This window comes from Sylvia atricapilla, chromosome 6 (assembly GCF_009819655.1).
Source record: "Sylvia atricapilla isolate bSylAtr1 chromosome 6, bSylAtr1.pri, whole genome shotgun sequence".
Taxonomy (NCBI): Eukaryota; Metazoa; Chordata; class Aves; order Passeriformes; family Sylviidae; genus Sylvia; species Sylvia atricapilla.
In genome coordinates this window covers 32,757,636-32,778,805 of record NC_089145.1, presented here as the reverse complement: position 1 = coordinate 32,778,805, position 21,170 = coordinate 32,757,636, and the positions used below count along the sequence as shown (strand labels likewise).

The following is a 21,170-nucleotide window of genomic DNA, read 5'->3' as shown; positions in this document are numbered from 1 at the left end:
AGCAGTTACTGAATTATTTTCTTAATCTGTGCTAGAGTTTAAGGATCTTTTGAGGTGCAGAATGCTGCCTGCTGTAGTTGCTGGACCAATGGGAAACTTACCTCGGCTGAAAAGCTAGAACTTCTTTTTGATGGTGTTACAGTTTAAAACAAAAATTTTACGTTGATCATGACGAGTTTTGGTAATTATTTCTTCTGCAGAGTTACAAAGCTTCAAAACCTTTGGAGAAATAGTAATGTGAAGTTCTATTTCTGCACATGATTAATAATTAACATGGTTTTTAATATGTTTTCTAATGTTAATCACTGTACACAATGCTAGGAGAAACCGCATGAAGACATTCAGAACCAGATTTAAAACAAAAAACATTATCTTTTTCAAGCCATGAATTAGTGTTAAAAGATTTTAAAAGTAATTGGGCACACTTGAAAAGATAATGTATTGAAGAATATTAAAAGTAATGCTGATGCAGATTCCAGTTCAGAGACCTGCCAATAGGTGACCTATTGAAATGTGTGTTTACATCTGTTTTGGTTTTCAGTAAGTTTTTTTTGAGGTGTATTTCCCTGATTTTGTGGTACTAGCATTTGTTAGATGTGAAAGACTGACCTTTCCATTGCTATTGCTCATAAATGAACAAAATTTCAGCTGAGACATCCTATTGTCTACCCTAGATTATTTTAAGAACAGGTTGCAGTTAACTAGATTTGGATGAAATTGTATTGTTTAAATAAGGATTAAAAGATTACGTAGAACATTAATTCCTTTTTATTTTATGCCATAAAACTTTCTATTACTAGGTTCTGTTAAATTAGAAACTTCTTGATCTTAACGTAATTTATCTGTATACATGATAAAATCTGAGTTCAAAAAATAGTCAAAAAGTAAGTCTGTCTCCAAATCCTAGAAATGTTTTTCATTACCTTATCATGTGTTATAATGAAGTATCACAGTGCAAAGACTTCTATTTACAGTGTAGTCTGTTTATAATGAAGAAATTCTCTCAAAATTTAAAAAATACATAGTACCACTCAAAAAGAATAAACAGCTTTTGCACTGACATAAACGTACAGCTTTCCAAATTTACTTCTGTCACCCTTTCAGAATTAGTTCGCTATATAAAATATTTCAGACTTACATTCTTCAGTGAAAAAGACTGGGAGAGTTTGCTTTTGGCAATATTACAATATTTTGATTTTTAAGTTAGTGTGTTCTTCTTTTCATTAAAATGTTACTTGGACACAAACTGCTGACCTTTCAGGATTTGTACAAAGTATTCAAAAACTGAGTTGGCCATGAAGCTACTGTCCTAACCTGATAAATGGATTGGAAATAAGCTACCCAACAGTGAGAATGGACCATTAATTTTAATCAAAGGTGATGTAGAAAGGCGAATGGGATGCATGACAATGTCAACAGCCCAGTAGGTGTTAAGGGGCTACACAGCCTCACTTGTTACTAGGTAGTGCCATTAGTTGAGCTTGGGTGAAGACAGAAAGCCATGCCTGGAATTGAATGACCAGGTCACTCCAAATTCTAATGGAGAAATGGTCTTTCAGAAATACCAATGTAATGGTATCGGAAATCAAGGACAGTAGTTTAAAAATATTAAGGGGTGACATGGGCTTTTTTCCTTTTTTTTTTTTTCCTGTTTTTTAAAAAGGAGCATTTTTGCCTTTTGCATTTTTTGTCTTACTCACTCATTATTATTTCTTGAAACATTCAGCTCTAGTATTTGTAAGCAATAAAGTTATAGACTTAATGTTAGCAGAATGTCTAAATCTTTTTATGTTCAGAAATTGGAAAAAATCTACAGAATTCAGAATGAGAAACTAATATTATGGCTCTTCTTTACTTTAATAAATTTCCAGGAGAGAAGGTTTTTCTTGCCCTTTTTTTTTAACAACTTTATCCTAACATTAAAAATAAAACCAAGGCAGCACCAACAGTATATCTACATTTGTGGTGTTAGTAGGATTAATCCTAACACATCCAAAGGTGGAGAGACTCTACTTTCAATCAATGAATATACCTCTTTATTTTGAATATTTGGAGGTTATAAAATACTGTATGACAGCTTGAATTAATGATGTTTATAATGAAGACATAAAAATGCAGGGATGACAAAGAAGCATTTTTATATCCATGGTTCAGGTTTTCTACAAAGGTTCATTTAATCTGACACAGCATTGCATGCATAAGAAAGATATGTATGACTGCATTAGTAATTCTTGCACTCTTATTTAGAATAAAATTAATTATGCTGCTGTCTACTTAATGGAATAGTTTTATAAACAGTAGTTATTTTCTATGTACAGCTGAAGATCAGCTTCGTGCAAAGGGTTATGACAAAACACCAGACTTTATTTTAGAAGTGCCAGTAGGTAAGTCTTCTAAAAGAATTTTTATTATTTTGTGTAGAAATGCTCATGCTAAAATGTTATGGCTACTTAAGCAAAGCATATTCCAGCGTACTGTAAATTAGTCTCTTCAGGAGTTACCCAATAACTTGAAGAACTTCTAGTCTGAGTCAGAAAGATTTCATCCTAAGCAGTGTTGCCAGTGTTTCTTCTTTAGTCTTTGCATGTTTTTATCTCATTATTAACAAAAAAAAAAAAAAAAAAAAAAAAAAAAAAAAAACAGTAAAAACCCCCAAGTCCCTGCTCCCTCTGATGTATTCTACCTGCTGCCCTTCTGAACTAAACTCTGAAATAGCTATAATTGTCTTTTACTTCTAGACCAAATCAGTTCAAAGTAGTCTTAAGAGTATTACATTGCCCCTATAGGTCATTGCATAAAGGTTTGTCATTGTGCAATTACTCTTTTTGCCATCACTTTGCATCCAAATACAACTCTGCAGTACTCTTCTGTTTTCTAAAAGCCTGAACAGTAAGAAAGAATAAGGAGCAAAAGTAAGTATAAAGGTCATGTTAAAGTTCATCTGCCTTTTCTGGTCTTGAGGCCATGTGACAGATCTTGAATATCAGCAAGGAGGGAGAATCCATAACCTTTCTAAGTAACATGTGCCTATGCTCAGGCACCCTCACAGTGGAAAATTGGTTACTTTCCACAGGCAGAAACTCTTGTGTTTAAGTTTGTATCCATTGCTTCTGGTCCTGTTACTGGACACCACTGAAAAGAGCCTGCCTCCCTCTTTACCTGCTCTTCAGAAAGTTGTGTACATTAGTAGGATTGCCCAGTAATGTGGACCATGATAAATACCGTACATAATCAGTGTTAAGGCACCCACTTCTATATTAGAAACATGAGATTGTGTCCCACCTATTCAGGAGCCTGATCAAAAGGAAACTAGAAAAGCAACTATTTTGTTTTAACTCTTGAGAAGTGAAACCAGGAAACACACAAAAGACTCTTTTTGTAATATTACCCTATTAGAAAGAAGGTTAAAAATAGTCATTTCATTTGCATAAATTTGTCTCAAATTTAAATAATAATAGTGCATTGCTTCTTTCAAATTATTACTTGAGACAGGAAATCATGTTCTACCTGTTGTCTCCCCTGAACTAAGGTATAGCAGTCCTTGGATTCTTTTCTTCATGACTCAGTACATGCCTAGGGAAGGCAAATGTTTCTTAGAAATAGCTTCTGAGCTGATTTTACCTCAGCTGTTACATCTCCTGGCGTCTGAAGGTGTTGGGGGTAGGGAAGGATGTAGGAGGACAGGCCTACACAAGTTAACTAGGTTACTGATAGCAGGGTAGTGGTGGCACATAGAGCTTACTGTGGTGACTTCATGAGTTATTTTCCCAGATTTCCTGAGTAGTTTTGCCATCTGTGGTCAACCATTTGCTGCTATAGCCTATTGTAATCTTTCTGTATAGTGCTTCTGGGTTTACATGTTCTCTGAAAATGTCATTCCGAGTGAAATTTAGGATATGGCATCATGGTTGTGGATATTGTAGGTAACTCAAAGGTGACATTTTTAAAGATCTTTACAATGACACCCAACAACACCTTTTTGGAGAAAGAATGTTCTCTAGAGTGATGCTCATGATTTCTTCTGCAGAATTACCTTGTCGACTTCAGAGAGGACATGCCTTTGTCCAAAAAAATGATGATTCTATTAATATTAGTAGTTCACTCCTGCAAGAAATGTGGAAAAACCTGAACCTAAGCAAATACCAAAGCATAGAAAAAAACAGAAATTCAAAATCACATTTTTTCACATAAGCCTTCTTACTAGTAACTTCCTTCTGATGAAGCATTACTGGTTTTATAAAAGAAAGGAAGCAGATGTGTGTCTAAAATGAATTTCCTTCCCTTTCTTACACCTTCTTTACTGGATTGGTAGCAAGTGTCTGTCTCTAGCAGTTTAGCTAACTGTTTTTATCATTTAGCCATTTCTTTCCTGACAACTACTTTCCAGCAAAGAGTAGTATAGGAATATAACTGTCTCTTAGTCTAATATCTTTTTCTTTACATTCTGTTTGTGTTAGATTAAAACAGGTATGTGGAACAGGGTGTAATTAAACTGAAATTCATGTGATTATCTGTTAAAAGTATTTTCTGGTATTTTTTTTAATGCCCTATGTGCATATTTGAAACATAATTTTTACAAATATGTAACTTGGTTACAAGCATGAATTATGTAGTAGATTGTGGAGTAAATAGAATGTTCCCTAAAACAGTCTTACAAGTTGTTGAGTGTGACTTTCAGAGTTCAGTTTATTTTCTGCTGTCACCCTAGCTGTGGAAGGACACATAATTCACTGGATTGAAAGCAAAGCCTCATTTGGTGATGAAAGTAGCCACCAAGCCTACTTGCAGGACCAGTTTTGGAGCTACTGGAACAGGTATATTTCTGGTTTTTTTCCTTATAGATAAATAGGACTTCATTTTAAAAGGAAGTTGCTGGATAAAGCACTACTGACTATACATGTTACGAATCTGTATTTTGAATGTCATTAATTAGCATTTCAGGTTAGTGTGCTGAAATATTTATGAAAAAATGGGATCTTAATTGTTAACATGCAGCAAATATATATGCTGATTTTACAGTGATGGTAATGACAGAGTAAGTTATTTTGGTACAAAAGTCATATGTCAGTTTTTTAGTACCTGACTTAGAAAGAAAATTTTGCTGTAACATTTTGGAATACGTGCAAGGTGCCAAATTTGTTAAAAAATCTTCACAGTCTAACCAAGTGGGGTTTGTGTATAAAGGACGTTATTGCTCCATGACATTGTATGTAGGACAGCATCCTTTCACAGTGTATTTTTTAATAAAGTATTTATTTCATATACTGTTTACATTTGAAGCAATAATTGCACTTATGTTCAACTTGAAAATGTAGTATTTGCAGGATAAGGGGGGAAATAAGTTGTGCTAGACAGAATTTTGTGGCATGTTGATGGTATTGGTGTAAAGATATTTTCTTTTAAATATGGTTAAAATACTTCAGCTTTACTGTTCTAAAAGTCATTGTTGTGTATATTTATAAATCTTGCCATGCTACTAGATGCCTCCTCACTGGAGGATTTTTTTCCCAAAAAGATACTAAACACAATGCGTCATCTTCAATGCCATTTTTATATGTATTAGAACCCTAAGTAAAATAGAGAGGCAAATTAAAGTTTTAATAACAGATTTTTTAAAGCATAAATTTAAAGGTCTTCTCAGTGTCCACAAGAGGCCATCAGAGGGATAGTGGAGAACATGGCACAAGTGTGCGAACATGCAACAAAGAGGCGGTGTGCCAATATCAGAGACTAATCTGGTGACCATAATAGTATTTCAAGTGAATGTGAAAATAACTAGCATTAGCTTTGGAAGTAGCTTAAAAGCAGGTTCAGTAGAAAGCAGCAGAGAAAGGGAAACCAGATCTTGATAATAACATCATCAAACTGGGGAATTATGCTCTGCAGCAACATTTTTGGTTGATATGAAAAGGACCTGCCCTTACTTGATAATCCCAGAAAGCAGAGAATTGGAAAACTTAAATCAAGGTAATGGGAAACTTGAAAGGCTGTCAGTTATTGGATGAAGATATACTCTAGAAGAGTTGTAGAAAATAAATTGTAAAACACTGAATATAAAACTTAGAAAGAAATTTGGGTATATAAAACATCAAGGCAAATGGTGAGAATGGCAGGAAAGACTGTGATGCAAACAGCGCTGAACTGCACATCATTGTAAAAGAAATGGAGCAGCTCAAGCTGGGAGAAGACCATCAGATGTACTGGAATACTTCCTGAGTGAAAAGGGTGAGTTTTGAAGGCATCCATTATAGTATCACAGAAGAATACCTCCAGGAAGTGAATTTTAAACAGATAACTTGAACATAAAGATACTAAGTTGAGATGTGGTGAAACTTGCATTGACAGGTAGAATGAAGGCATAGATCCAGTTGTTGTTTGTAATAAAATTGCCATTACAGTTTCTGTCCTCTTGTTTTGTGCTATGAAGTATTTATCCACATTTTAGTGTAAAATATTTGAGAATAGTATTTATCATTTGCATCTGACATTTCCAAAGGAAACTTCTCTTAAGCTTTTATCAAGAAACCAAGTTGTTGCTAACTTAATTTTAATTTTAACATGTACGAATTAATAATTCAACTTCAAAAATGAGTAACATCTCTCATTGAGCTGTTAGTCAAGTATCTTTAATGTTGCAAAAAGTAGACTTGAGTGATACATGGATCAATAAAACACTTTGGAAGTAGTTTTGAGAATTTTCCAAATCTGCTGTTACAGCCGTTTGTATTAGAAACAACTACAAAAATGGTTGATTCTTAAATATAGTAAATTTACATTCATTTAAAGGAAACTAGAACTCTCCATAGTGAGATTTGTTACACTCTAAATCCAAAATTTAGGTTAATTATGGAAATTAGACAGATTGCTGTGGGGTTGTTTTAAAGAATAAATCCTGTTAGTTTTAATTTTGGTACTGCTTGGCCAAGCTGACAGTGCCACATCCTCTAAAACGAGTTCTGAATTACTGTAGTTTCTAATATAATGACAGTTGGGTTAATGAACACATCTTGACAGATTAGGTTTCATGTAGGTTAGACAGTTAACTTTCATTGGTCTGTGGAACTGTTTATATGACAGGACACAGGTATAGCTGCACAAACTGAACCAATTTTGTATTTAATCAGTCTAAGCAGAGTCTCTCAAGGGAGAACCAGATTCTCAGTCAATTCACCACACCTTTTGTATCCCTTCTTCTTGAAAAAGAAATTACTTGAAGAACAAGCATGAGTTCACAATAGAGATGATATGACACTCAAGTAATAGTTTAGGAATTTTTAAACTTGACCCATTGATTGAACTTAAAGCAGAAATGAAATTCAGGAGAAAATCTGTATCACCTGTTGGATGTGGATAGAAACACAAATCTAGGTACTTTGAAAGGAATGAAAGTGAGAGGTTTTAGACCTTTTCTGTTCATCTTTTTTATTGCTTATCTAAAAATTGGGAGTCAAACTAGAAAAGCTTCTGTATTCTTTTCTCACATCACAGATGTAAGATGAATTCTATTCAGAATCCGACTGAAAGTTTTGAACATAGCTGGGGCTTGTTTGCTGTTATGTGTGTATTTCATTAAATCCTGTACTTTGTGCTAACTAAGTCTGTGAGTGTCTTAAATTGGTCTGTACTGACAGGAAAGGAATGGCACTTTCTCATTTAACAGAACAGCTCCCTAGATGCAGTCAACCATGACTGTTCACCTCAGTGCAGAAGAACACCTTTTTATTACTCCGAGTTCTGCAGGGACAGCTTAGCAAGGTTTTTTATGGCTCATACATCAATGGTATTGTTAAGCAATTTTCAATTGCAGTGGTGCACTGCAACCTCATCCTCAAATTAAGCTTCATATTAAAAATGTACAAAGCGTACCTTGACAGTGGATTTGCACAGTTATAATTTAGAATGTTGTTAAGATATTGAGATTTTTCAATAATAAAGAAAAAGGAAAAGGCAAGTTTGGTCTTGCATATTCCCAGACTGATTTTGCAGAGTTATGTTTTAGGAAAAAAGCTATTTTATATACTGGACAAACTTAGTATAAAGTGATTCATATTCTTCCCTCAGTATGTTTGTTCCTTCAGAGTGGTGGCATCCACTGAGCAGGTTGTAGCTTATACTGCCACTGGGTAAACATAAAAACTCCATGCACAAAATGTAATTGCTTTGTGCACAAGTAGTAGATACCCCACTTTTCATTTTTCACTGGTCTACATTGGTGCATTTGTTGTAACTATGAGAATAAAAGCTATTTGATAGTTAGTGTGGCCAAAGGTAATTTGGAGAGCATGAACAGCAAGTTACGCAGATTGCACTTTAAAATGGGGTCTATGAACATGTTGTAAATTATTTTAGCGTTTAGATGAATGTTGCTATTTCTTTTTCTTTCCTCCATAGTATCTGATTTAATGACTTTTTTTCAACTTGAATTAAAAATTGGAGACCTAGCTGTAAGTCTGTTAGTCAGAGCTGACAGGCATGGCTACTGTTTTCTAAGAATATACAGATCAGCAACACATGGTTCAAACAGTAATTAGTGGGTACCCTGTCAGTGACTTGCTGCAAGATATAAACTCAAATACAGCAATTTACATTTCCTATCTTCTTAAAGCATGGCTAAGGCATATGTACAGTCTGGAATGTAATTTCTAGAGAGTCCCAGGAGATAGCTTGACGTCATTATTAGCTAAATAGACTTTACTATATGTGAGGAAAACCATAGGAAAATGTCATATTTGACACTGTTATTAAACTAAAGGCAATTTCACATAGTGAAAAAGAAGCATTTCAGCTTCTCTTTGAATAAAAATGGTAAGTCATCTCTGTACTAAATTCCTTCCACCATTTGTTTGTATTCTAAATGTTTAGTCCTGTTTATTAAAGAACAAATAAAAGCAAGTTTCCCATAAGTAATTTTAAAATACTAATCACACTTTTAGGAAACCTAAATTCATGATTCAGTGTGCTGTTAATTGGTACATTATGCCTGATCTTGATACTTCAGTTAATAACTATAACTTACAATTGTTAAATTATTAAATTATCATTGAGCCCCATTGATTAATAAAAGGGTATTTTAATTCAGTTAAGTGCAAACAGAAACGATGCAAAGGATTGTATATCACAACACAAACACTGATAATGTGTTCCTAGTTTTTTTTGAGAGAAGTGTTGCATTCAAATTCATTTGCAGTTGACAGTAAGGATGAATTGTGTGTGAGCAAAGTCTGAATCAGGAGATGCAAATTACAGGCATTTTTTGCTGTTCATCTCTTTAAATTGGTTTAGCAGGTTACTGTGCAGACTGTTGAAATGATAATTGTTGTCTGACTGTAGGTGGTAGGGGAAGAGGGAGATCTGTTGTGGGTTTGTGGATGTCCATTCTATTAACAACTTCAGTATTCTTCAGTTGCAGATGGTTTAAAAATTGTTTTGGTGAGTTGAAAATAATTGTAACAACTTGACTTGGAAGAAACCTTGGGAGTTATATTTGTCAAGTGCCTAGGAAAACTGTTCATGCATACCCAGTATCCTAAGCAGCCCAAACATAAAGAACTGAAAGGTCATTCTTCTTCTTGCAGTATGATGGTTTGTTGACATATTTTGACACACTGGTACAATGCTGAAAGGTTTTGACCTTACTGCAACACTGAGGGACTTAGGGTTTGTTTAGCTATCTAATGCTTGTAGTTTTTCACACATGCTGGGTTTTGCTATGCTCTTTTTCCTCTCCCTTCTGGCTTCACTTGAATTACCAAATTAAATCTTAGACAAAAGTGGTTGTGGATAGAAGAGAGTTTAGGGTGATTTTTACTGCTTAGGACTTTATATAGTAAGTTTCTTCAAAACTAATTTACTTTTTTAAAGTGAATTACTATGCCAACTTGCTAACCTTAGTAGCACTGAGTAAGATATGTTTGTTCATAGAAGAGAACCAAAAACAGTGAAAAATGCTGTTTTCTAATACTTTTCTAGTAGAAAATGCAGTAGACTACTTTGTAAAGATGATAAACTTCTGGTTTTTTCTGCAAGAATAACAAATACAAGTGTACATTCAAATATACATACATACATACATAAACACACAGAGGTGTATCTCTGCACTTCACAAATATCCTAGATACATTTAGCCTATTTCCAGTAGCATTTCATATTAGTTCTTTTTGTATTTATTTAATGACACATGAACAGTATAAAAATCAACATATAGCTTATGAAAAATGCATTTTTTACTCCAGCTCCAAAGTAATGTTTTTAGATTTTACCTATCATGCTCTCTTCAACAATGTGGTTGAAAAACAGAGCATGAAGACATCTTCACTGAGACCTTATGCATAAGACTATATGCCTTATGCATAGCATAAGTTAGTTGTTCTGCTGAGCATCATAGATTGTTTAATTTTATATCAAAACTAATTCTTGTCAAAGCAAAGAAAGACCTTATTTTATTCATATTATCATATATATTTGAGTGATTGATATTAAGTGTATATTTTCACGCATTGTTCTCCTTAGGTATCGTATTTCATAGGACATGAAACTAGGTTTTTCATTATAATGTAATTCTCTTAAGTAAGCCTCTTTCACTGCTAGATTGTTACATCCTGAACTTAAAAAATAGTAAATGAAGCGGTATATGTTTTTGTTTACATTATTTTTCCCTTATATTTTTCTGTACTGTCTTAAATATTTTCTTGTCACAGGAGATTCATGTGGTGTAGATAGAGCATTTCAGCTTTCTTCCATATTACTGCAAGGCTTCAGCTCCAGTTCTCCTGGTATTTCTCATTCAGATTAGACAAGCATCTAAGTTTATGTACGATAAGAGCTGACAGCATAGATCCTGCTATTCTTGCCAAAGGCCTGGTTACAGACACTCCACTATGTCAAAGAATGTCAACCCCCCACAGACCTTACCTTTCAGAATTCCTTGTAATTTTTAATTGACATTTACATCTGACATTTTCAATGTATCTTTTAGTGTTGATTCTTTACCTACCTACTAGTAGTTAAAACCAAACCAAAGCAAAAAGAACACCTTCCTGTAAACTATGATATGATATATTTTTTGTTTGACAAAGTCAGGTTGCTGGGCTGAAACTCAAGATGATCAGCTCCCTCTTCCTTTTTGTAACTCAGGAAGTGCTAGTCTAATCCATTTCAAGACGGTTGAAGAGGATAGTGGGCATATAAAGTGAAATTTAACTCTTGTTACTAATGAAATAACTTAAGTATATTATTGCTACTGTGCATCATGTACAGAAGGGCTGCAGAGATTTCAAGGAAATTTTAAGAATGTTAATAGGGACTTTCCTCTGAGTCAGGTACTTGAACATTGAAAATGAAAATATTCATACCTGTACTCATGCAAAATATGTTTTAAGCATAATGTTGTGAATGAAGTAAAACTGTCAAGTATGTAATTTAGCTGTATGTTGCAGTTTTTGTACTTCTTTGCCTTCAGAAATCTGAAGTTTTTATTTGGGTTACAATGCTAAAAGCCTAATAAATGAGTTTGAGCATAATTATCCATCTACTAGAAGTTAAAATGAAGGGCTGCAGTTGATCATAAATGTCACAAAGCAAAAAAAGTAGAAGCAGCATTTTGTCACAAATAATGCTGCCTTTCTTCTAATTAGTTAATTTACATTTTGCAAATGAAGGGCAAAATTCAGACAGAAGATAATCTAGTAGCATATCATAGCTTTACTGACCTATATTTGTATATGCCAAATTTAAGTTAATTAGAAATGTAGATGCTGTTTGTTTTATCTGTCAAAAAGCTCATGGTTAAAAAAAAAAATCTAGACACACTTTTTGCCCCAACATTTATCATCTAAATAATAGTCTTGCCAAGATGGCAGCCTCATAATAAACTCTTTTCAGTGGAGTGATGGGTAATGAAGCTTGCTTGTGAAGGCAGCGAAAAATGTTGTCTAGCCAAATGTGTGGATATGATGGCTAGAGAATCAGTGGACTTTCTCAGTCATCAATCTTTTTAGTAGCCTCTTACACATCTGAATATTTTGATAGATGATCTAATAATTGAGTTATCTATCTTTCTAACTATCAGAGTTGCATAAAAATTATTCTCACATGCTATTGAATATTATATATATTGAGCATCCAGTAAATTTTTCACAAAAGGTCCAAGAGGTGGAGGAATTTTGTTTGTCTTAAGCAGCCTTCAATATATTAAATGATAAACTACTATGTATATAACACTAAACTATATGTACTAATATAAGGAAAAAATAAATAATGTCAGTAGCTGATTACAGATAGGACTTAGTAAATAAAGCATTTAAAAGCATGGGACTGATGAGGTGAATGCACAATCTAAGAGTAATTTGAAGTACAAAATGAGTAGATTCAGTAGTCCTTGGGCAGTTAATGGGTAGAAATCACATTTCCACTCAGTTGCACAAACTCTTGTGCCTGAATCTTGGCTTAGGCAAAAAGAAATACAGTGTCACTATGGTGTAACACGTTTCTGTTCAACCTCTGTGAGAGCTCTGAGAGAGTTTCTTTTGATTAAAATGAGACTGGATTGTATATATTGAAACTTCCTACATAGTACAATATGGATTCCTGTTTCCAGTGCATAATGCCTAATCTTGCATTGTAGCAGGCACTGAGGATATTTGGATAAATTGCATTAAGCACATCATCAGATGTGTCTTACTAAAGCTTCTGAGTGACACAGCAAAATGCTTGTTGGTGTATTTTTTTTAAACACTACTTTATTATATCATTCTTAGCTCCAAATGCATTTCTATTCAGGTAAAACTTATCTTTACAATAAGAAATATATCATTGCTTTAAGAATATTTTTGATTTCAAATATATTTTTTGTGCCTCAGTACCACTGGTTTAGGTTCAATTACATATTTTTGTAGACTCTGTAAAATGTTCCTTCATGTAAATTCTTGAAAACTGTGTGACAGAGACTCATTGCTTAAATTGTTTTCAGTGTTTTAGTACTTTGTTTCATAAGTACAGCAAGGTATAGACAAGTATATTTGATGAATATTTCTCCAGTTAGCAAAGAGGCTTTTCTTTCTCTGTTCAGAACTAGAGTGACTGGGGTACTTTCTCAAGGATATCAAAAAGTTGTTCACTCATTTCGGAATTTTAATTGAAAAGTATCAGAGGTATTTTCTTTATAGTTACTACCTGTTTAAAGGAGAATGAGAAAGATAGATTTCAAGGACTTGCATGTTATCATCATGTGGCAACACTTTGTGAAGGCATCATTGAACCTCATGGGACCTTGAGGCATTTGGATGCAATGGCATGGCATTTGGATCTGCAAATTGAACAAACTTTTGGCTGTTTCACTGGCAGCAGTTCTGACTCTCCTGCTCAGTAAGCAAAATTCTTGGTGTTTATTAGTTCTTCCTAAACATGCAAAATTGGTTGGATAAAATTTGGGTACACATAAAGCAAAACACTGAAGTAAGGTGACTTGAGCACCAAAAATGTAAAAGCTTACAATAAAGTTTGGCTCTGAAGTTTCCCATTTATCTTGCAATATTGCATCCCATTTGAACAGTCTACATTTTTGTCCTCAGCAATATTTAGATTGATTTTATGCGGTTTTAAGTTACATAAGGATGATGTTACAGGAGTATAATTTAAATGTAGAACAAAGGCAGTAGAAAACAAGTTACCAAATATTTCTCTTTTAATACTTGTTGAATTTTAATAGAAGAAAGCTAAAATTGCTTCTGTATGTATAAATTCATAAGCCATTAACTGGAATTTATCAACGTCAGTGTTATGTGGATTCTTCTGACCTTAAGTAAATTGGCAGTTATTCTAGTTAGCATTTGTAGCATTTCTGCTAGAGAACATACCAAGCTCCTAAGCATGCATTGTGTTATATACACTCACATATATATTTGTGTGTATACTTCATGAATGTTTAGATCTTTATTTAGGAAAGAGGTCTTTTTTCCCTTCTCCTAATCAAAATAGTACGCATCTGTGTTCCTTCTTTTCATTTGATTAGCATGCTCTCATCCATCACTAGTCTTTGATACAAATATCAGGAAATCATGTCCTTTTATTTAAATGATAAATGTGCCTTTGTCATGAATACTTACAGACATTCTAAGATTTACATCTGAATTGTCAAAGTGTGACTGAACGGCTTCTCTGATGTGTGACATTATTAGTGAAATAAAGAACTTTCAATTTTTTATGGATAGGCCTTAAATATTGACACTGCAAGGCTAAATTAGTTGGGATGCTGCAAAAATTTTTCCTTCTTCCACTGTTTTTCTAAGACGTGTTGTTTATCAACAAGAGACAATCAGCTGCATGAGAATCTCTGTGGACATTCCTATTTACATGTTCCAAGCCTGTCTCTTCATGTTTCATTATTCAGGTCTGATGTCTAGTTAGCTCTTATCAAAACAAATACCATCTGAAGTACCAGGCTTCCGGTAGTCACACAACCAACATAAAAATTTCAGTCTGACTAATATTATTTAAGACAGTATCTCTTTAAATCTGGGCTTTGTTTTGGTGTTTGGATAAGGTATATCTTGAAAATTCATTTCAGTGAATGAGTCACTGCTGTTTCAATAGATGAAATACATCTGCAATTATATTCTGCACATTTTTAAATTAAAAAAAGAGCAAAAATACAAGTGTTTAGATTAAAGCTTTGATACCATTTTTACTATGTCTTGATGCTACTAAAGCAGAAAGAGTTACTGTATCACTGTCTTCTTATTGTTGAAATACTACATTAGGTTAAAATAAGACAAACACCTGGATGAGATTTTATATGTTATTTTATAATCTATTTTTAGCAAAATTTGAATGTATCAGGCAAATAGGTAATTTAATTTCTACAGAAAGCTAGTGTTCCTTGAAATCTCTAGGTTTACTTACCCAGGATAAAACATTTTTTCCTCTATTTTTTCTGCTCTTTCATTTATTGTATTCTGAGTATATCATGGTTGAATTAATTTCATGTTCTAAGTGCTGAAATGCTGAAGTTGAATCTTTGAAATTTGTAGTTTCAAGATACTGCTATTTGTAATCCTTAAAAATCACAAAATATTTGAGAGAGGAATTTAGTGAGGGATCTCAAAAAATTATTTAAGGGCCCATGAGCATGATCAGTTTATAATTGCAGTGTTCAGTAATGTCATATATACAATACACCACAATAATTAGAAAATTTTCAACTTTATAGTGTTGTTTACTTCAGAAACTTTTACAGCAATATTTCTTGTGTAGTCAATTTTTTTATTCCAAGCTTGTTTATATTATAAAGTCATGTAAAACTGATCGTATTACTTTATCTCTTTATTTGGAAAACACTGTTTATTTTAAATTAATAAAAATTACACATATTTCAGTCTTTCTGTAGAAGACTACTTTCGAAAGTATATTCTCATTTACTTTTTTCAAAAGGAGAAATATCTTGAATCCTTTTCAACACAGCCCAACAAAGTGAAGTGGTATTTTCTGGCATATGAAGGATGCCTGTGAGTTTTTGAGACACTGAAGCTGTAACCAAACTTGAAGAAGACAATGATGGCAGTGAGCTTCTGTCCAGAGTTAATCAGCTGCAGAATTTGTAAACTACATATGTGTCAAAGTTGAAAATGTTAGCACTCTGATAGAAGCTTGAAAAGGTTAGAGCTGATAAAAGCCATCAGCAGTTAAAGAAGGTGATTTATGGGAATGTAATGACACAAAATGCCTCATTTATCACTCATATACAGATAGGTTAAGGTTTCTGTGTCATACTTTAAAAACTTGACCACTTAGAATTGTCAAAATAGATTCTTAATTGCCCGTCATACATTTCAGTTCAAATTTCCTATGCTCGGATTTTGGTAGTTTTACTGTTTTGCTTTTCATATGGTTCTTTTTAAAGTCATTCGTATTTCATATTTATTTCATATTTGTTTCAAATGGTATGCTCAGTGCTCTGTTAGAACTTTTATTAGGTAAAGCTGATTATTTGAATGCTGTCCAAATCTTTTGTTGATTTACAATTTCATTCAGCCTAACTGTAAGGAAAATAAGTAAAGGTTTCATTTTCTTCTGTTCAATACTACTAATTCTCATCAAGAGTTTAGAGATTTCTAATTCAGTCCTTACATTTCCTCTCCAAACTGAAATACAAGATATAAAAGTGAATGCATCAACTGGTTTCCAGTTCCAGTCACTTAAGTTACTGTTTATCTCCATGCAAATTAAATTTAATCCAGAACTACCAGTACTGTTAAATGATCCTAAAACAAAATAAAAATGTTAAGAAAAATGCATTACTGACTTGATGTGAGGATAGCAGCAAGCAAATCCCATAGATTTCAGACAGACTGGTTTTAGTTTGACTGTCCACAATTTCATCGTAGTGCTGCAAAAAAAGTAAATGCAAATATGGATAAATACTCGTTAAGGTGTTATCTATAAGACTGTATTTGTAAAATAAAGTAACTATACTAAAGACATTTTATTAATAGAAAATACAGGTTCAACTACCAAAAAATTTTTTTGATAATAAAGTTTCTAACAATCCATTTTTCTTTACCTACTTACTCTTTTTAAACTATTTCATTCTCCTGTTTCCAGATCTGACACAGAAAATTCTGAACAGAATAATTTTAATTTTAATATCAAAAAACTTACCTTTTTGCTAGCTTTCACAATTTATGGCCCCAGTTGTATAGCATTCTGTTTGTTCAGCGATGACCTTCCAGGTTCGATTTAAAAAGAAGTCAGAAGCATTTGTCATGTCTGCTCGATCTTGTCCAGAGGTACCTATTGTAATTATAAAGGACTAATAAGGTTGTTTATAATATAACAGTCTGACAACCCTAAAAATCTTCTGGAGAGCAACCTCCTTTTTTTTTTTTTTATTTTGCCTTTCTTAAGAGAAAAAAAGCCTCCCTTACCTTCTTGCTCTGTGTTGCACTGCATCTTTGTAAATTAAAATGAGAAAGCATAAAAAACTTAAGCCTTGAAAAACTTGATTTAGTTTTGAAAGATAAGCTGTATAAGCTGAATGATTTTCTCATGTGTAATGTCTTTTGGAAATACTCAGTACTAATGTGTTTGTAGTAGAATTTCACCCTGTATTTAATTGGCGTATATAGAAGTGATGATGATGTACTTAGAAGCGCTGAATTCCTTTCACCATGTAACAAAAGAAACCCACTTATTACTGTGTTACAAAAATATGTGATACATTAATATGGTGATCTTTGTTTCTTAGGAAAAAAATCCAAATTAAGACAATCCTATTTATTCTATTATAAACATTATTAACGTACCACTGTAAGTGGGTGTTATTATGGTGGTATTTTTCATTATATGTCAGGTTTTTTGCAATTGACTTATGATCTTTTTTCCCTTCCTATGCCTTTGTCTTGCTTCCTCTTTCCTTTTTCCTCCCCCATTTCAGCATCATCCAGCAATACCACTTTTTTTATAGACATCTATATAAAGTAAACAAAAACCCAATGGAATTTGAATGTTTGACAGAAATGTTTACCTCTCTTGTATGGTATGTAACAACACTGGAGTATTGTCAGGCTACCATACATCATTTAAATACCCTTAGACAGCAAAGGCAAAATCTTGACAATTCAGTAATCTCATCTTGTGATTTCAAGAAGGCTTTTTTTCATATCTACAATTGAGACAAATTTATGTTGTGTGTATTTATGGTTGGTAAACTCAAAATTGTCTCATTTCATTAATTTTTAACATTGTGCTCTCTTAATGACTATGAAGAAATGTATTAAAATGCCTTAATTATAGGGCTAGAAGAAGAGAAAGCACAAGTCTTTTTAGCATATGATCTTTCAATTGCTCACTAAAGGATAAAGAGGGCATTCAAGCGTGGTTTAGATAACTGTCAGCAATAATAAAATGCAAGGTAGTTTGTAGAGCCTTTAAAGACCTTTTGGGGAAATAGATTTAATTAAAAAACAATAAAATGGACTTTTCATTTCAAAGAAATCCAAAATGTTGTAAAATTTCAGGATGCTGCTGTATTAAGAGTAATGTGTATTTCCAAGGATAAGGAAAAATAACTGAAAATACTCTGCAGACCACAAAGCAGTGATAGCTTCGTGTGTGTAAATGTATGTCCTTCAGCTTTTAAAACACAGACTATGAATAGCACAGTAGAGATATTTGTGTGTTTTCTGAACTGTGTGATTTTACCTGTTTTGGCTTCTTTTAGTTTTAGCTTTTAATAAGGGTGGTTTTTTTAAAAACATATAAGGTGAACACTTAGCTTCTTAATGTAAAATTACGTTCTCACAATTACCCTCAGAACAATACAATTTCTATACTCGCAGAAGTTCATTTGCCTATTTCAGGGTCTGTAGGTTCCCACTGATCATAGTTGCCTGTCTTATATACTGTGGAAATACATTTTGAGGTATATTTTTGATTTCTGCTTTTTTTCCTTCTCACAGAATCAAAAGTCTCATTTTCTAGTAATGTTTTTGGCTGTGTGGTGTGTTGAAAAGTTTACTCAAGCACTTATTCTGCATTATCAAGTTTTATTGCTTCTGGCAAACTAAGAGCAACTTAACTTAGATGTGATTAGCAATGATTTATAGACAACATTGACTGCTGTCTTTTTTAAGTTTTTGTACCTTTGCTGTGCAAAAGCCTTGTGCTTTCCTGAGGAAATTTTTGTAAGTTTTTTCTCTCGCTCTAGTGTATACTTTAAGAGATTTTAACCAGTTTGTTTGTAGTAGCCAAGTACCAAAAAAATCTGTATGAAGTTGTCTTTGTATAGCCAGGTGTTTTACAGATAAATCAACTTCAGCAAACCACATTTTCAACAATTTTTTTATCAGTTTTATCTGTTTTTTAGTTACAGTTACTGGCCCAAGTACATTATAAAACTTGTTCATAATGAATGTGTAACTTCGATATTCAGGGCCTTGTTATATAATTCAGTAAATTTAGTTTGGATTGTTGATTCATATCAGTGTTCACTTTGTCAGTGACTGATCATAAAAATTGCAAACATCCCAGTTCTTGGAGTTGGTGATTTTTCTTTTAAGAAAAGTAAGGGTTTGTTTTCTGCTTTCTCACATACCTTGAACTGGAGCACAAATGATTACCACAGCCTCTGTAAAATATACTGGACATGTGAGAAAGATACTAAAAATGTACAAGAGTCTGGCGCTGTTCTGTACAAAAATGTTTTCTTCATTGCTGGGTTTCCTGAGGCTTGAGGATTCAGGGCCCAAGCTACAGCTGACACATGCATGGTTAGCTTTGGCATATTTTTGATGAGGATGTGCCTCACATCATCCTGCTATCAAAGTCCTTTCTCTTTTCAGCTTGTTGTGTCTATTTCTTTCCACTCATCCCTCCTGGTGTGGTAGGACTCTTTAGTGTGATAATGCTTCTGTAGAATATGCTCTACTATCTGAATAAATATACTATATTCTCTAATCTGAACCTGATGGAGTCCTGCGGAATCATTAGTTTTGATCACTTCCATTGGGCTTGAAAATTCAAGCCCAAATAGAAAATTCAGTAGAAGCTCAGGTCAAATGTGGTGTATGCTTACTTTGCCTTTTTATTAGTGATAATGTTGTCCGCTTACCAAAGTTCAGTGATGTTGGAGTTTTATGACTTTCTTGCCATGACTCATACAGAGATGACTGTTTTTCTATAGCAACTTCTGTAAACTTTAGTAGATGCACTAAGCTCTTACTACCACACAGTAGTGTTTTTTATTTTTCTAAAAATCACATTTCCTGTATTTAAAGACCTCTCCTTACTGCTAACACTTTATTAAAACCAATAAACTTTCTGTATCATTTCACCACATCAAAATGCAACGTTCGAGAGAGGAGTGTGCATGATCAAAGGGATCAAAACTTAAATCTTTTTGTAGGGGGAACTCTAGCTCCATATGTGTTTGCCCAATGGTTAGCACATCTAGCCTCAATACAAGCTGAGGGTTTCATGATTCAAGTAGTAAAATGGCCAAGATAGAATAATGGTCTTCAATTATATTGTTATGCATAATGATTCTTAGTAACTAATTCTCAGGCATGTGCCTCTGGACAGTAGACAGGGTAAGCTGTAACTGTAAATGTAGCTTTGAACCTGTTCCATTGTTGATCTCATTTGTACTTGCAAGCAAATTACTTGTTGCTTCTATATTTAAAATTCACCACCTGTAAAAGCCTGATACTGCATAAAAATATTGCAAGGTTAAATTGGTTTTCTTAAAACTCAAGGTAAAATACACTACAGATAGAGACATAAAAATGTGCTCTCTTATGAAAACTTTCTTTTCTTCTGGCAAAAGTGTAAACCTAAGCACAGACCTTCTCATAACTTTAATTTTCTTAGCACTGTTTATAGGGTGTCAAGGAAGAGAAAAAGAATCAAAAAATACTGTCTGTTCTTTGGCATAAAGTATTGTAAAAACAACATAAAGTTCAAGATGTATTTTGGCTTGTTTTGAGGAGATAAAGGATAGGATTCTAAGGAAAACAGAAATCACGTCAAACTACCATTCAAATCATTCTTCTCTGCAAAATGTCCAGGGGTACAAGTTCAGAGAGAATGGTCTCTGTTCTCACTACTGTGGAGAAGACGTTCTCCATTTGTAGCTCACTGTCTTTTGTGTCCTGTATTTTTGTGCTCCTTCCCTGTATAATCATCATGTGCAGCTCTGAAAATTAATACCCTTGCTTGTGGATTTCTTCTAAATTTAATCAGCACAAGACCAGTAAGAGCCTCGGCTCTCTTGTTGGCTTGAATAGACCTCAAATTTAGCCTGTCTGTGGAATTGGCATGGTGAGAGAATCCTCTTCATGTATAAATCTCAGGAAAATGTCTGCACCATAAAGTGAATCTTACCTCAGAGTAGATATATATGTATATGTCTGAATTACATAAGTGTAATTAAAATATGAAATATAAATATAATGTAATCTTATAATAGTCCTTTTTGTGCATATCAATATGCATATAGTTCATGTTTGAGCTAACAATAGTTCAAAATTGTGCCTTGCTGTTGATATATTTCTTGTATCTCATCTATAATATTCTCCCCCTGGTTTTGCTATGATTCGCGAGTGTGTCTGAACTGAAACTAGAAAAGTTGACATTTTTTTAAGAATGAAAAATATGAAGACTGTCATTAGTTGCAGAGA

At 33.4% G+C, this 21,170-nt stretch overlaps 1 protein-coding gene across 6 annotated transcripts in view; it reads left to right on the top strand.

Annotated features, from left to right (window-relative positions):
* The window catches only part of CDIN1 (CDAN1 interacting nuclease 1), a 125,126-nt gene that overhangs the window by 57,442 nt on the left and 46,514 nt on the right, over positions 1-21,170 (top strand). For 5 of the 6 annotated variants that reach the window (XM_066321439.1, XM_066321438.1, XM_066321443.1 and 2 more), the window contains 2 exons: positions 2,319-2,384; positions 4,709-4,814. In XM_066321439.1, coding sequence (XP_066177536.1) covers positions 2,319-2,384; positions 4,709-4,814 — 172 coding nt within the window. Of the gene's footprint in view, positions 1-2,318; positions 2,385-4,708; positions 4,815-4,941; positions 5,229-21,170 lie in introns of those variants that run through there. The other variant, XM_066321441.1, reaches the window with a different exon arrangement.